General features: G+C 53.3%; 1 protein-coding gene across 1 annotated transcript; it reads left to right on the forward strand.

The window, feature by feature from the left end:
- Window positions 1-2,774: 2,774 nt before the first annotated feature.
- SLC3A2 (solute carrier family 3 member 2) lies at window positions 2,775-9,801 on the forward strand. Its single transcript, XM_040465933.1, has 9 exons — window positions 2,775-3,505; window positions 4,421-4,594; window positions 5,198-5,292; window positions 7,068-7,136; window positions 7,241-7,299; window positions 7,461-7,641; window positions 7,755-7,898; window positions 9,128-9,211; window positions 9,324-9,801. Exons 1-9 carry the CDS (start codon window positions 3,073-3,075, stop codon window positions 9,669-9,671), a joined length of 1,587 nt encoding a protein of 528 aa, XP_040321867.1. The 5' UTR covers window positions 2,775-3,072; the 3' UTR covers window positions 9,672-9,801.
- Window positions 9,802-11,859: the final 2,058 nt, after the last annotated feature.

Here is an 11,859-nt window from a genome sequence, read left to right on the forward strand (position 1 = left end):
TTTTTTATGATATAATGTGGTGTTGTTTACATTTCTTTTCACTTTTATCCCTTTATCTTCATACGCTACTTTTGTTGTTTCTAAGAAGGGAAGTATTTGGGTTCGACTGGCATAGTTCATCCACTCATTTTCCAGACACTCATGAAGTGCCTACTATACGTTATCTCTGAACAGGCAGGTCCGTCAGCAAATTGCACAAGGTCTCTGCCACGCGTCTTGAAGTGCAAACAGACGCTCAGAAAAGGAAATGCAATAAACAAACAGGATATGTGTTGTGGCAGAGGTAGATGGAAAATAGCTCTTTGGGAGAAGTTGAGAAAAACTGTCATCTGAGCTAGGTCTTGAATGAATGGGAACTAATGAGGCCGAGTGGCAGAACAGGACGGGAAAAACACGGAATGGCATGTCCAGAGATGCAGAGGCCTGACAAAGCTGGCTGTACTGTAAGACTGCCAGGTGTTTGAAGGCTGATGTCACTGGGGGGGCTACGCCGCCACGTACGCCCGCGGCCCAATCCCTGTGGAAGGCGTGGGGATCATAAATTTTGGAGGGTAAGTTGTTAGCTTCTTTACTGCACGCAGAAGGAATTGGCTTCATCTGTCTGGAACCACAGGGCTGTGAGTGAGATATTAGGTTTCTAGGGGTGTAATGTTGGACAATCTCAAGGAGAGCTTCTGAACCCAGTTCTCAACCTTGAACTTCAACCCTGTTAAAGTCTGTTCAGAGCCTCTGGTTGGCACTTATCTGCCATGCCCAGGGTACCTTGGACTTATCATCTTTGCGCAGTAGTCTGAACTCCACCCTCTGTCCACTCGCCTGCCTCCCTCTAGGAATCGGTTCTGGCTCTCTTAGGGTGGGGGTAGGGTATGGGCTTTGGCATGCAGAAAGGGAATGGCAGAAGATGAGCCTTTTCACACCCTTGACTCTCCTTGGGCCCCCCTTCCTGTCTGCTGTTTCTTTAGATTTGGCTTCTGCTTTCTTCCAAACACACAGCTACCTTGGCTTCCAGCCCAGGTGGGAGAGGGAGAAAGAACTTGTTTCCTTCAGCTCCTCTCTGAAAATAATCCAGCTGGCACTGGGCAGGAACAAGCAGTTCCTGAACGTCTGCACCCCATGGTGTTGATGTCCAGCAGTCCCTGCTATGAATCTTGTCTCTGCTCCACTTAGTCTCCATCCCAGAATCTCTGTGGAGGGAAGCTGGGTGGTCTTCAAGGCCTCTGTGATGAAATTTTGGGGTGACGGTGGGGTGGTCTGGAGCCGATGACCAAGAAAGAATTCTTGAGGACGTCTTTGGTGCAATAATTTTACTACAGCATGGGGACATGACCCGTGGGCAGGAAGAGCTGCACTGGGGTCACAATGGGTAACTTATTATATACCCTCAGCTTGGGAGGTGGTCAGGGATAGAGTACGTCTCTAAGGAATTTTGGAAGCAAGGTTTCCACGACCTTGAGGAGCTAGTTGTTGCCAGGGAAATTACTGTTTCACTTACTACCGTTAAATAAAATCTCAGTCATGAGATCCTTCAAATGTATAAGGGGGGGGGGGGGTTAAAAGCTTGGAGCATGATTGCCAGCATATATCCTGGGGCAGTTGAGATAAAGGAAGTAGACTTACAGGATCCTCGTGGTTGGGATAATGTTAAACCAAGGTTCTCTTTGGCCCCAGCAAAGCGTCATCCTTGAAGCAGCTGAGCTCCTAGAGGGAGATCACTCTGTCGGTCTCGGGTCTCGAGGACTTGTCATGGGCTATAGGCAGTAAGGGAATTAAATTTTTCATTTCCTTTAGTTTCCCTCATTACCATGGCAAGCACTTAAACCCCTTTCCTTTGTTCTCTGGTAGCCAGGAGTGTCCGGGGAATATCACATGTATCCCACCTGAAGGGGGGGGGGTGCGGGGTGCTAGTTTATGCTTTGCCCTAAGCTTGTCTCATCATCTGCGGCTGCCTCCAAGGCTTAGCATAGTGAAGTGATAAGGAGGTAAGGGAATCCTGGCACCCTGGGGGAGATTGGGCTAATCTGTCGGAGGCCCTGCAACAGTGGGGAAGAGTCTGGTCTGTTGTAGGAAAATGGTGGGTGCCTCCAATTGAGGCCCAACCTTGGAATGTTTCCTACAGCCCATCAGGCTTTTGGCTCTTCTGGATGTCGGATTCCTAGCTGCCCGACATCCTGGCGCCAGAAACTGGCGGTGGGGGGTTGGGGTAGGGGAAGACGGGCGGTGGGGGGTGGGGTCAGCTTCAACTCTCCTGTCCGAACAGATTCATCTTAAAACATCAGGGAGAAGACTGCATTACAGTTAACTCAATAAAATTAATACAGCAAAGTATTGTAGTGGGCACTTAATAGTTGCTGCATGATGAATTATTTGAAATGAGCTCAAGATGAGTCTTGAAGGACGAGTGGGAGTAAGCCCTGCGGGGAAGCGGAGATCCGGCGCCAAGTTCCAAAGGCTTGAGGAGACAAGGCTAGGTGGGGGAAAGGGAAGAAGCTGAGTTTGGCTGGCTCTGAGAGCGCCAGCGGCCGTGCGAAGTTGGGCCCACCACGCGGTGGTTGGAGCCCAGGGCCAGGGGCGAACGGAGCACGGCGTTGGGGCCCAGCCTTCGACGGCGGCGAAGAGGGGCCCCAGGGACACCCGCGGTGCTGGAAGTCCCCTCCCTTTCCACTCCTCGGGGCGGAGACAAATCAGACTCCGCCCACCTGGAGGTGGCTCCGCGCTCAACCTTCTTAGCGTTCGACTAGGAGGAACTTTAGGGGTAAACAGGTTCGAGAGGAGGGAATTGAGGCGCGCAGCGGTGGGAAGCGTGCTCCGGAGCCGAGTCCCCCCACCGCCGCCCACCCGTGTTGTCTCAGAAAGAGGAATCGGGGCCGTTCCTCTTTAAGGGGCGGGCAGGGGCGGGGCTCCCCGTCTCTTTCCGGTAGGCTGCGCCTTTCCCACCGCAGACGCGAACACTGTAGCCTGAGCTGCGCGTGGTCGCGAATTCTTCGGAGGCCGAGTTGGGGCGGGGAGGTCGCGGCCGGAGTCCAGCCACCGCTTGATCTCAGACTGCATCGTATCGCCGGTTCCGCAGGCATCATGAGCCAGGACACTGAGGTGGACATGAAGGAGGTGGAGCTGAACGAAATGGAGCCCGAGAAGCAGCCGATGAATGCGGCGTCCGGGGCAGCCATGGCCGTAGTCGTGGCGAGCGGCGCGGAAAAGAACGGCCTGGTTAAGATCAAGGTGGCCGACGACGAGGCAGAGGCAGCGGCCGCGGCCAAGTTCACTGGCCTGTCTAAGGAGGAGCTGCTGAAGGTGGCGGGCAGCCCCGGCTGGGTGCGCACCCGCTGGGCGCTGCTGGTGCTCTTCTGGCTCGGCTGGCTCGGCATGCTGGCGGGTGCGGTGGTCATCATTGTGCGGGCGCCGCGCTGCCGCGAGCTGCCCGCGCAGAGCTGGTGGCACAAAGGCGCCCTCTACCGCATCGGCGACCTGCTGGCCTTCCAGGGCCACGAGGAGGGCGACCTAGCGGGTGAGCTGTGGGCGCGACCCTGGGTTATCGGGCCACCGGCTCCGATCCTGTCCCCAGATTGACGCCGACGGTTGTCCACCCCATTCTGTACTCGGTCCCGCACCCTCAAGCCGGAGATGTAGCTTCTCCGTTCCTTCTTTGAAGAAAACTGCCCCTACGCCCTCTTCCACGAGGATGGCTGACTCAGCGTCCTCACTTACCCTGTGAAGCCTGTAGCTGACGGTTTCTGAAGTAATGCACCGGGCACCTTGCGTCAGCTCCTCTGAGTCTCGTGATTCAGGCTCACTTCCCCCCAACACTTAGTTCCTGCCGGAGGGGAGAAGAGGGGCCATCAAGGCCCAACACTTTGTTCCCCAACACTTCCTGCGGGAGGGGAGAAGAGAAGAGGGGCGATCAAGGACCTCTCAGAGGGTCTTCACTTTAAATTTTTTTTTTTAATTTTTTTTTCAACGTTTATTTATTTTTGGGACAGAGAGAGACAGAGCATGAACGGGGGAGGGGCAGAGAGAGAGGGAGACACAGAATCGGAAACAGGCTCCAGGCTCCGAGCCATCAGCCCAGAGCCTGACGCGGGGCTCGAACTCACGGACGGCGAGATCGTGACCTGGCTGAAGTCGGACGCTTAACCGACTGCGCCACCCAGGCGCCCCTAAATTTTTTTTTTTAATGTTTATTTATTTTTGACAGAAAGAGAGAGAGAGACAGACAGAGCATGAGCGGGGGAGAGGCAGAGAGAGAGGGAGACACAACCTGAAGCAGGCTCCAGGCTCTGAGCTGTCAGCCCAGAGCCCGACGCGGGGCTCGAACTCACAGACTCTGAGATCATGACCTGAGCCGAAATCTGACGCTCAACCGACTGAGCCACCCAGGTGCCCCTCAGAGGGCCTTCACTTTAAATCTGCTTTCCCATTTCAGGCCTGAAGAGGCACCTTGATTACCTGAGCACCCTGAAGGTGAAAGGCTTTGTGCTGGGCCCAATTCACAAGAACCAGAAAGATGACCTCGCTGGGACCAACTTGGAACAGATCAACCCTGTTCTCGGCTCCAAGGAAGATTTTGACAATCTCTTGCAATCGGCCAAGAAAAAGAGTGGGTGTCCTGGAGTTGCCAAGGAAGCAGCTGGGAAGGGCTTGGCCTTCTGGCCACAGAAAAGACAGGACAGGGTTTTTGTTTGGTTTACTCCTGTCTGGCTGAGTTTTCTAAGGCAGATACAAGCTCCCTGCAGTTTGTTAGGCTTCAGCCTAAAATTACTTTGCCAGGCGGTGCAGAGACTTTCTACTTGGATGTGTGCGCATTCACTTACCTTCTGGGCTTCAGTGTCCTTATTTGCGAAATGTAGGCTTTTGCTGATTCAGTGTTCTTTAAACTTGTAAAGGAATGGATCCTTTTGAGAACGATATCCAAATAGAATCTTGTCTTATTTTAAGAGGATTCACTTTGGGGGTGGGGAGCCCAGGGCCCCCTAGGTTAGCCTTCTCGACTACACTACATGCCTTCTGCCCGATAAGATTTTCAGCCCCTCCACTCACATCTTTGTTTCAATGGAATAGGTTCTGCCAGGGTTCAAATCTAAGCTTTTTGTGCCAAGTGATACATAGGGAGTAGTCCACCAACTTGTATTTGTTGATTGCTCCCTTTCCTGACATCCCAACGTCTTTCTCCTGACTCCCTTTTTTTTCTCCATTGTTCCAGGCATCCGGGTCATTCTGGACCTCACTCCCAACTATGAGGGCCAGAACTCATGGTTCCTCCCCACTCAGATCGACACTGTGGCCGCCAAGATGAAGGTAAGTAAGTGTGTTGGCGCCGATGGCAGGTGGGAGTTGGCTGCTGGGGCTGTGTTGATCCTTCTAGCAAGCCCTTGTAAACTAGCCTGGCTCCAGCTGAGGGGCCCCTTGCTCCTTGGAGCCAAGCTGGCACACCCCTCCCACAGGCAGAGGGTAGGCCAACAGTGCTCCCTGGTTTTGCTTGTTACTTTTCTGGTCACTCATTTTCCTTGTTTCCTCGACTCTGATGGTAACAGTGCCAGGGTTTGACTTTTCTTCCTTTGGGGGAGAGGAAGCTGTTTCTCTGTGGGAATCCTGCCGCGTCTGGTTTCCCAGTTCTTGTTTGATGTATTTTGGAGGGGAGCCCAGTCTGAAGTTGTAAGCATTGTGGTCTTATGCGTCTGGGACCATGCCAAGTATTTTGGATATGTGTTCTCAGTTTCTCTGTAACCACACACGGTCTCTTTCATCTCTAATCTGTCAGTGAAGAAGCTAGGGTTCAGAGGGGCTTGAGGTGCTTAGGATTTGAAGTCTCAAGTAGTCTCATTTCTGTAACCTGCTTTCCCTGAGTACAGGTATAGGCTCACTATACCTTGTATAGTATAGACTATACAAGACTATAGGCTTGCAAGTGGGACTTTGTTATCCAAGCTCCTAATGCCTGGGTTCTAGGACACTGGCCAGTTCAGCAGGGATATAGAACAAAATAAAATCTCTTAAAAGTTATTGATGAGGGGATGTTTTCAGATGGTATGGCTTGAGGACTGGTAGCCTCGGGTGAAAATGGAGATAAGAGGTGAGACAGAAAGGGGAAAAGGGGTCTTGGGGGTGGGGTTCCATGTCTTGTGCCCACCAATGCCAGGACTTCAGGCCTGGGCCTGTTTTGCAGAGCTGGCTTCTCTTCTCAAATCTTCATCTGAACTGCCCTGGGGCTGTGCTTTGAACTTCACTCTTTCATCTTTGGCTTTGCTCTGACCTGCTCTCTTACACACACCCTCCCCTGGCCTCAGGACACCGGGAGAGGAGTAAGTATACTTGTCTTCTGATCTTGGCTAGAGAGAGAGAGAGAGAGCAAGAGAGAGCGCCGAGCCCGCAAGCGAGCATGTGAGCAGGGGAAGGGGCAGAGAGAGAGGGAGACAGAGGACCAGAAGTGAGGTTCTGTGCTGACAGCAGTGAGTCTGATGTGGGGCTTGAACCCTCACACTGTGAGATCATGACTTGAGCCAAAGTCCGATGCTCAACAGACTGAGCCACCCAGCCAGTCCTAAGTGAAGTTATGTTTGTCAACATACTTTTTCTCTTAGGCCTTTTCTATATCAAAGGAGAAGCTGTGTGATTTGTAATGGGGAGGAATACAGAAGTGAAATGCTATAATTTTAAGAATCAGTGATGGTGAGAGGCGCCTGGCTGGCTCAGTTAAGCATCTGACTCTTGGTTTGGACTCTGGTCACGACCTCACCGTTTGTGAGTTCGAGCCCTACATCAGGCTCCGCACTGACAGTGTGAAGCCTGCTTGGGATTCTCTCCCTCTCTCTGCCCCTTCCCTGCTCATGCGTGTTCTCTCTCTCTCTCTCCAAATAAATAAATAAACTTAAAAAAAAAAAAAAAAATCAGTGATGGTGTAGAATGGGACGGAGCTGAAGGCTGATGGTTAAGTGAGGCCAGTCAAGGCAGGTGACTCTTCCAAGGTCATAGGGAAGTGCGTGGTAGGTGAGGTTTAGCAGGGGCTGGATTTTCTAAGCCTTTGCATCAGAGTGTTGAAGCCCTTCCTCTGTTGTTTTGCCCCCTCCCTATAGGATGCTCTGAGTTTTTGGCTGCAGGCTGGTGTGGATGGGTTCCAGGTTCGGGACGTGGAGAATCTGACGGTGAGTTTCTTTCCATGTGAGAGGCAGAGTCTGGGTGAGAGCAGAGGGACTCGTCAGGGCTTGTTGGCGTTCTCTGTTCCTTGACTTTGTTTCTTTTCTTCTAGGATGCGTCTTTGTTGTTGGCTGAGTGGCAGAACATCACCAAGAGCTTCAGCGAAGACAGGTAGGTGCCAGACCTCCCCCTCCAACTCAGCTTCATGGTGGGAACCCCCCAGTAGAGTGCCAGACCCAAGGAATGGGCGATTTCCTAGCCCAAAGAACTTTCTTCACTTTCATTCTTTGCTTGTTCTTTACCAACCTTGTCCCCTGCCTTGCCCTCTGCAGGCTCTTGATCGCAGGGACTGAGTCCTCTGACCTTCAGCAGATTCTGAGCCTCCTTGGATCCACTAAGGACCTGTTGTTGACTAGCTCATACCTGTCAGACTCCATTTCCACCGGGAAGCATATAGAGTTCTTGGTCACCCAGTATTTGAATGCCACTGACAGTCGCTGGTGCAGCTGGAGCGTGAGTACCACAGTCGGGGGACGAGGCGGGGGAGGAGGCCTTTTTGACGAAAGGTGTGGGCAGACGGAGGCAGAGACGGGCTTTCGGGCTCACCAGTGCATCCATCCCTGCAGTTGTCTCAGGCGGGGCTCCTGACTTCCTTCGTGCCGGCTCATCTTCTCCGCCTCTACCACCTGCTGCTCTTCACCCTGCCAGGGACCCCGGTTTTCAGCTACGGAGATGAGATCGGCTTGGAGGCCGCTGCCCTGCCTGGCCAGGTATGGCTTGCTGCCTCCCTGGTGCAGTAGGGGAGGTTGTGTTCCCGCATCACGATGCTTCTGTGGATGGCAGCCAGTAGACGTGAGCCTTGGGGGAACTGCGTTTGACTCCTGGTCAGCCACGGTAGCCGCGTGGCCTCGGCAACTTATTTCACGGCCCTAGTCTTGATCACCTCTTCTGGGGCCTTGCATTTCTTGGAGGGAAGTTGGGATTCAATGAAAGCATATTTGAAGATGCGATGCCTGGTACCTGGTAGGTGTTCCATATGGGAGCCATCCGTTGGTTGGTTGGTTGGTTCGTTCATTCTCATTCATGTGTTCAGTGGGCAGCAGGTAGGTATTTGGCTGGGCTTGTGCCCTCCAGCAACTCCTAGTTTAGTGGGGGACCCAGAGGAGTAAGAGAAACGCATGGTAGCCAGTGCTGAGATGGGGTAAGAGCATGGTGTTCACTTAGCTCTAGCCGCAGGGTTAGAGGTTGACACCCAAGCTGATATTTACAGAACTGGTCGTGCAGTTATTCCACGGTTTTCTGGAGTAATTCCTATATGCTATGCACAGAGGACACAGCAATGCACAGAAGAGCTGGAGGTGGGGAAGTTAGATAATAAGCAAAGAGAATAAAGATGCCCAATGCTGGGGCGCCTGGATGGCTTAGTCTAGGTTAAGCACCTGACTTCGGCTCAGGTCACGATCTCACGGATTGTGAGTTGGAGCCCCGCGTCCGGCCCTGGGCTGACAGCTCAGAGCCTGCAGCCTGCTTTGGATTCTGTGGCTCCCTGTCTCTCTGCACCTCCCTCACTTGCGCTGTGCCTCTATCTCTCTCAAATATAAGTAAATGTTAAAAAAAAAAAAAAAAAAAAAATTACAGGTGCTCAGTGCTGCTAAGTGCTGTGCAAAAGAGAGCAGGGTCAGGGGCCTAGAGAACAGGGGATGGGGGATGTTTGCCATCGTGTGGCCACAGAAGATTTAGTGAGACACCTGAGCGGGGAGTGGAGGGCAGTGAGGGAGCTAACCCTGTGGCTGGGAGAAAAGCCCTCCACGCTGATGCGATAGTGTGGGCAGGGACCTGACTCGGGGGCCGGCCTTGCTTATCCAGTAGAAGTTAGGCCAGCGTCGGGGGCAGCAGGGGGCGGTTGGGGGGGGGGCTCTACACGGATGGGGCTGGGAACAGAAGGTGAAGGGAGAGCAGGCCCAGGCCTTTCCCAAATCCTGTTTTCCTGGCTTTTCAGCCTGTGAAGGCTCCAATCATGCCCTGGGATGAATCCAGCTTCCCCAACACCTCAGAACCTGGAAGTAACAACATGACTGTAAAGGTAAGGGTTTGGGGTGGGCCAGACCTGCTTGGCCGAGGGTGGGCAGGTGGCGTGTAGGAGGTTGCGCCCGGGGGTGTCCTTTATCCTTTCTTGCTGTGACCATCACTTGCAGGGCCAGAATGAAGACCCTGGCTCCCTCCTCTCTCTCTTCCGGCGACTGAGTGATCAGCGAGGCAAGGAGCGCTCCCTGCTGCACGGGGATTTCCATGTACTCTCCTCCGGGCCTGACCTCTTCGCCTACGTCCGCCAGTGGGATCAGAACGAGCGCTTCTTGGTAGTGCTCAACTTCGGGGATGTCGGCCAACCAGCCAGGTTGCCGGCCACTGCCAGCCTGCCAACCAAGGTCAATCTGCTGCTCAGCACCCACCTGGGCCGTGAGGAGGGGGCCTCTCTTGAGCTGGGGCACCTAAACGTGGAGCCCCATGAGGGGCTGTTGCTTCGTTTCCCCTATGTGGCCTAACAGGACCCATTACCCTTCCCCTCCCCAGGCCCTTTGGGTCCTGGCTTCTTTTCTTTTTTTTTTTTACGGTCACAGATTACAGTTGAGAGGTGTTTTCTGGCTTCAAATAAAAGTCACTCCTGCCTGGTGAGGTCTTGTCTTCCCTTACTCGGTCACAGCAGGAATCTACCCCCTCCTCCGTGCACGCATGCGCGCACACACACAAAGACAGTGATCAGGGTTAGAGAGTTCCATGCATCTGCTCCAGCCCAGAGAGGGAGGGGCCTTCCAGGCTCATAACAACAAGGAGGTATGAGGGCCAGGGCTAGCGTCTGGGTCAGGGTCGTCTCCTGGAGGTCTTCGGTCTTACTGTTTCCTTATCCCCTTCAGCAGTGGTCTCCAGCCAAGTGTGGTCAGGTTTCCTGTTTTTTGCAGACTTGGCCTCTCAGGGAGAAGGAGTGGGAGCCGGGTGGCCTGTTTCCTAAGAGATGCTTCTAAAGGGTACTAGAGGGCATTCATTCAACAAGAATCTGTTGTGCACTCAGCATGTGACAGGAATCGTTTTAGGTCCTGGGGTCACAGGAGAGGACGAAGTACAAGATCCCTCTCTTCTAGTCTTCTAGGGCTTCTAGTCTAGTGAGGGAATGGAGAAGAAATAAGGTGAATACAATTTCGAGTGCCGTGGATACAGTGATGGTGTTCCAAGAGGACAAAGTGAGGCAGGAAGAGAGGCAGGGGCTTGGGGTGGAAGGGAACTGGAGCCACCCAGCTGAGCCGCCCAGATGCCCCAAGAGCACAGTGTTTTAATAGCAGAAGGATACACGTTCAACTAAAGGGCAGGTTGCACAGGGTGGAATCCTGTGCAGGCGGGGGACTGGCAGGGGGGAAGGGGAGGCTCCAAGTGTGAAGCTTCCAATGGATTGTTCTCTCGCAGTGGGGTCCTGGACCCGAGACCCCCTGGTTTGTAACACATGGTGTGGCCAATCAGGGAAGCTCATCCTAGGCTTGGTGTCCAGAGTTCCTGGGTGTGCCCATAACTGGGTGCCCATGTGCCCGACCTTTACTCTCCAAGTTCCCCCAGAGGGCATGTGTCCCAAAGCACTCCTTGCAAATCACATCGTTTGACAGATGTCTGAAGTCCTCAGACAGGACATTCCAGAGGCCTGGAGATCACCTCCCAGGAGCTGAGGGCAAAGGCCAGACTTGGAAGGTAAGACTAACTCTGAGTGATGGGAGGGAGCTGGAAGGCTGTGAGCAGCATGGGTGGGCTGATGGGTTTTCGCTGACTCGCTGTCCCCCTAGCAGAGAGGCTAGTTAGGGTGGCTGTTGATGGCTGTAGCTTAACAGACTTAGCAGGATAACAGCAGTGGAGGTGTTTGGGTCCTGGACTTGTTCTGCAGGTAAACCCACTGGATTTTGTGTTGAATCTTTCTGTTGCAGTCATGATTCTCAGACTGGCCTCACAGACCTGGGGGTGAAGTCTGGCCCCCATGGCTTTCTTATGGAAAGAACACTGGTTCCTGCAGGATGGGGCTTGGGTAGGGCCTGAGCCTCTAAGGGGGTCTTGGTGGAGGGGACAGGTCAAGAGACTAGATGGCCCAGTTAAGGCCCAGTCCTTGTTGGTTCATTTGATTTCTCTTGCCCTGCACCTGTGCCAAGGGCTGTGCGGGCATGTGCTCAGGTGCTAGGGCACAGTTCCTGAGAAGACACACCCGGCAGGTTCCGACCCTTGTCTGATCCGGGCTCTCCTCTTCCTGAGGCTCCCCACCCTCGGCCCTTTCCCAGGGGGCCAGCTCCAGCCCTCCGTTTCCCTCTTGCTCTGCCTCCCGCCTCCCCTCTGACCCAGTGGGTATCATGGTGTCACTACAGATGGAGCCTCAACCTCATTTTGTGCTTTGTGATTTCCTGTAGACTTTCACATTTTTCAAATTTTTCCTGTGCGGGGTTCGAACCCATGAACCGTGAGATCATGACCTGAGCCAATGTCAGACATTTCACCAACTAAGCCACCCAGGTGCCCCGACTTTCCCTTTTTAAAAAGCCCTTTCCCTACAATGGAGTATTACTTGGCAATCAAAAAGAATGAAATCTTGCCATTTACAACTACGTGGATGGAATTGGAGGGTATTATGCCAAGTGGAATTAGAGAAAGACAAATATCCTATGACTTCACTCATATGAGGGCTTTAAGACACAGAACAGATGAACA

Source organism: Herpailurus yagouaroundi, unplaced genomic scaffold (genome assembly GCF_014898765.1).
Source record: "Herpailurus yagouaroundi ecotype Mexico unplaced genomic scaffold, PumYag 569, whole genome shotgun sequence".
NCBI lineage: Eukaryota > Metazoa > Chordata > Mammalia > Carnivora > Felidae > Herpailurus > Herpailurus yagouaroundi.

Coding starts and splice junctions, on each gene's coding strand:
- SLC3A2 (XM_040465933.1), top strand. CDS start 3,073: ATGAGCCAGGACACTGAGGTGGACATGAAGGAGGTGGAGCTGAACGAA. Junction 5,293..7,067: donor CTGTGGCCGCCAAGATGAAG/GTAAGTAAGTGT, acceptor CCCTCCCTATAG/GATGCTCTGAGTTTTTGGCT. Junction 7,300..7,460: donor AAGAGCTTCAGCGAAGACAG/GTAGGTGCCAGA, acceptor TGCCCTCTGCAG/GCTCTTGATCGCAGGGACTG.